We start from the raw sequence: 2101 nt of genomic DNA, 5'->3' as shown, positions 1-2101 counted from the left end.
TCCATTTGAAGAGATCATTTTCACATGACTTTTCAGAAAACTTCTAAAAAAACAGGACTTTTTTTATTTTTTTTACTTTCGGATTAGAGCTCAGAGTTAAAATATAATTTTTTTCACGTGTCAAATTAAAGAAATTCATGTTGTTTAAACTGTAATAATTAGATGCATATAGTATAAAAGAAAGACAAATACATAATAATAATAATAATAATAATAATAATAATAATAATAATAATAATAATAATATCCGGTTCTATTAAAAAGTGATAAAAGTTCTCTTTATTTATTAAAAAAATTATTTTAAAACTTTTTTCTCTCATTTTTTTTTGTCTATCTCACTGTGTTGTAAATATCGAGTAGTTATAACATGAGCAACGTAAAATTCTCCAATCAAATCTAGTGTATAATTTATTTTTTTTAGTTTTCATAATATCTGCAAATATCTATACAAGTTTTTTATATATCAAATTTAAAATAAAAATACTAACGTGAATAATAAATAAACCCATATACATACACACACTGTATTTTGTTTTCTTGGTAGATATATAAGAATAAAATGAAAGCATCAAAATATTGATAAAAAACAAAAAAAACAAGAAGCATACAGCGTAAGCAATTTTTCTCTTCTTTTGACATGAACAATTTGTTGCCTCTTGATCTTTAGAGACGCATCCCCTCTGAGAAAGAACTCTTGAATATTTTGGTTAATGTTTAGGCCTCACTTCAATCCCTTCAATAATAAGTCCACCTTTCAAATGATGACCTTTTACTTCCATCAAACTCATCTTCACTTCCTCGTCATTTTCACCACTAAAGAACTCTCCCAGCTCAATCTCCAGCCATCCATCTTCTCTTTCACTTGCGGCTCCTCCATCCCCTTCTGCCACCCTTGATTTTAACCTCTCCGTGCGATTCCCGTAAAACAGTCTCTCCATTTGCTGTTTCCTGGCATGTTCTTGGGCAAGACGTAAATATGCTGTGGTGGTTGATCCTTGATTGTTACCCACTTCAACTGATATCTCTGATGGCATTGAATCAAGCCCGTATGAACGTTCACTGATTTTTAGAATAAGATATGCTCCATATTTCGTGTTTGGGGATAGCATTTGTGTCTCAATCTTGCCTACAATCTCTAGCCAGGACATTGTTCTGAGCACGGCCACTTCAGAGAACCTGAAACGAGGAAGTAGCCAAGCTGTAAATTATATCAATGCATTATGCATGGACGTACTTGTTTTTGTTTAAGCGAGCACTCATGATAATTAATCAAAGATATAAGATACTGTTAAGAAAAAAAAGGGACCTTGATTCTGGTAGAGAAGCCCAGTGCCAATATTGTGGTTCATTGCTCCATATGTGAAGATCTCTTGCAGAAAGTATAAAGCACTTCTTGCCTGATGATTTCTCTATCCTGAAGCTCTGCATCGCAAATTAAAAGCAAGAAATATTCATATCTTAGTTTTCTACCCTAAGAAATATGAATCTAGCTATATTCCTCTACCAAATTTAATAGGATAAGGTGTCGATATACCTTTCTACCACCATCAACGAGAAGAGAGTTGCAAAGATGAAGAAAAAGCTCTTTCTTTGAAGAAAACTTGAAAGGGACATTGGACTTTGAGACGATATCTTGATAATCAACAGGCAAAAATCTTTCCCAGACAATATCAGAATCTGCAGCTGCTTGAAATATAGTTGAAACCAATGAAGACTTGCATGCATCTTGTGGGGATGTGAAGGAAAGAATTGTAGAAACACAGCCTTCAGGCAATATCTTAAAGTGATCATCATCCATTAGACCCTCCATTAATGTGCTTAGTAAGTTTCTTGAGAGGAAAGAACGAATGACAATGACCAAAGTGCAAACTTTAGGCACTTTGTCTGTCTTAATTAGGCCTATATGATGTGTTTGTTGTGAATGTGTAGCTCTCCTTCAATGCTTATATACACAATTGCAAGTGGTAGGGTCTTGCCCTAATTAAATAATAAAAAAAAAAAAAAAAAAGCAATTTTGAAGTCTATGTTTTTCAATTTTCAACCCCAATTTTGAGCCACATGTTTATATATGTGTGTGTGAGGTTTGGCTAAGAGGATTAAG

General features: G+C 33.0%; 1 protein-coding gene across 1 annotated transcript; it reads right to left on the bottom strand.

Moving 5' to 3' along the window:
- Positions 1-512: 512 nt before the first annotated feature.
- LOC118047710 (F-box protein PP2-B15) lies at positions 513-1860 on the bottom strand. The gene is made up of 3 exons (XM_035057069.2): positions 1535-1860; positions 1307-1422; positions 513-1176 (listed from the first exon to the last, which is right to left on the bottom strand). The coding sequence occupies exons 1-3, from the start codon at positions 1808-1810 to the stop codon at positions 708-710; spliced, it is 861 nt and encodes a 286-aa protein (XP_034912960.1). The 5' UTR covers positions 1811-1860; the 3' UTR covers positions 513-707.
- Between the last annotated feature and the right edge of the window lie 241 nt (positions 1861-2101).

This window comes from Populus alba, chromosome 5 (assembly GCF_005239225.2).
Source record: "Populus alba chromosome 5, ASM523922v2, whole genome shotgun sequence".
Taxonomy (NCBI): domain Eukaryota; kingdom Viridiplantae; phylum Streptophyta; class Magnoliopsida; order Malpighiales; family Salicaceae; genus Populus; species Populus alba.
This window is presented reverse-complemented; position numbering and strand designations above follow the sequence as displayed.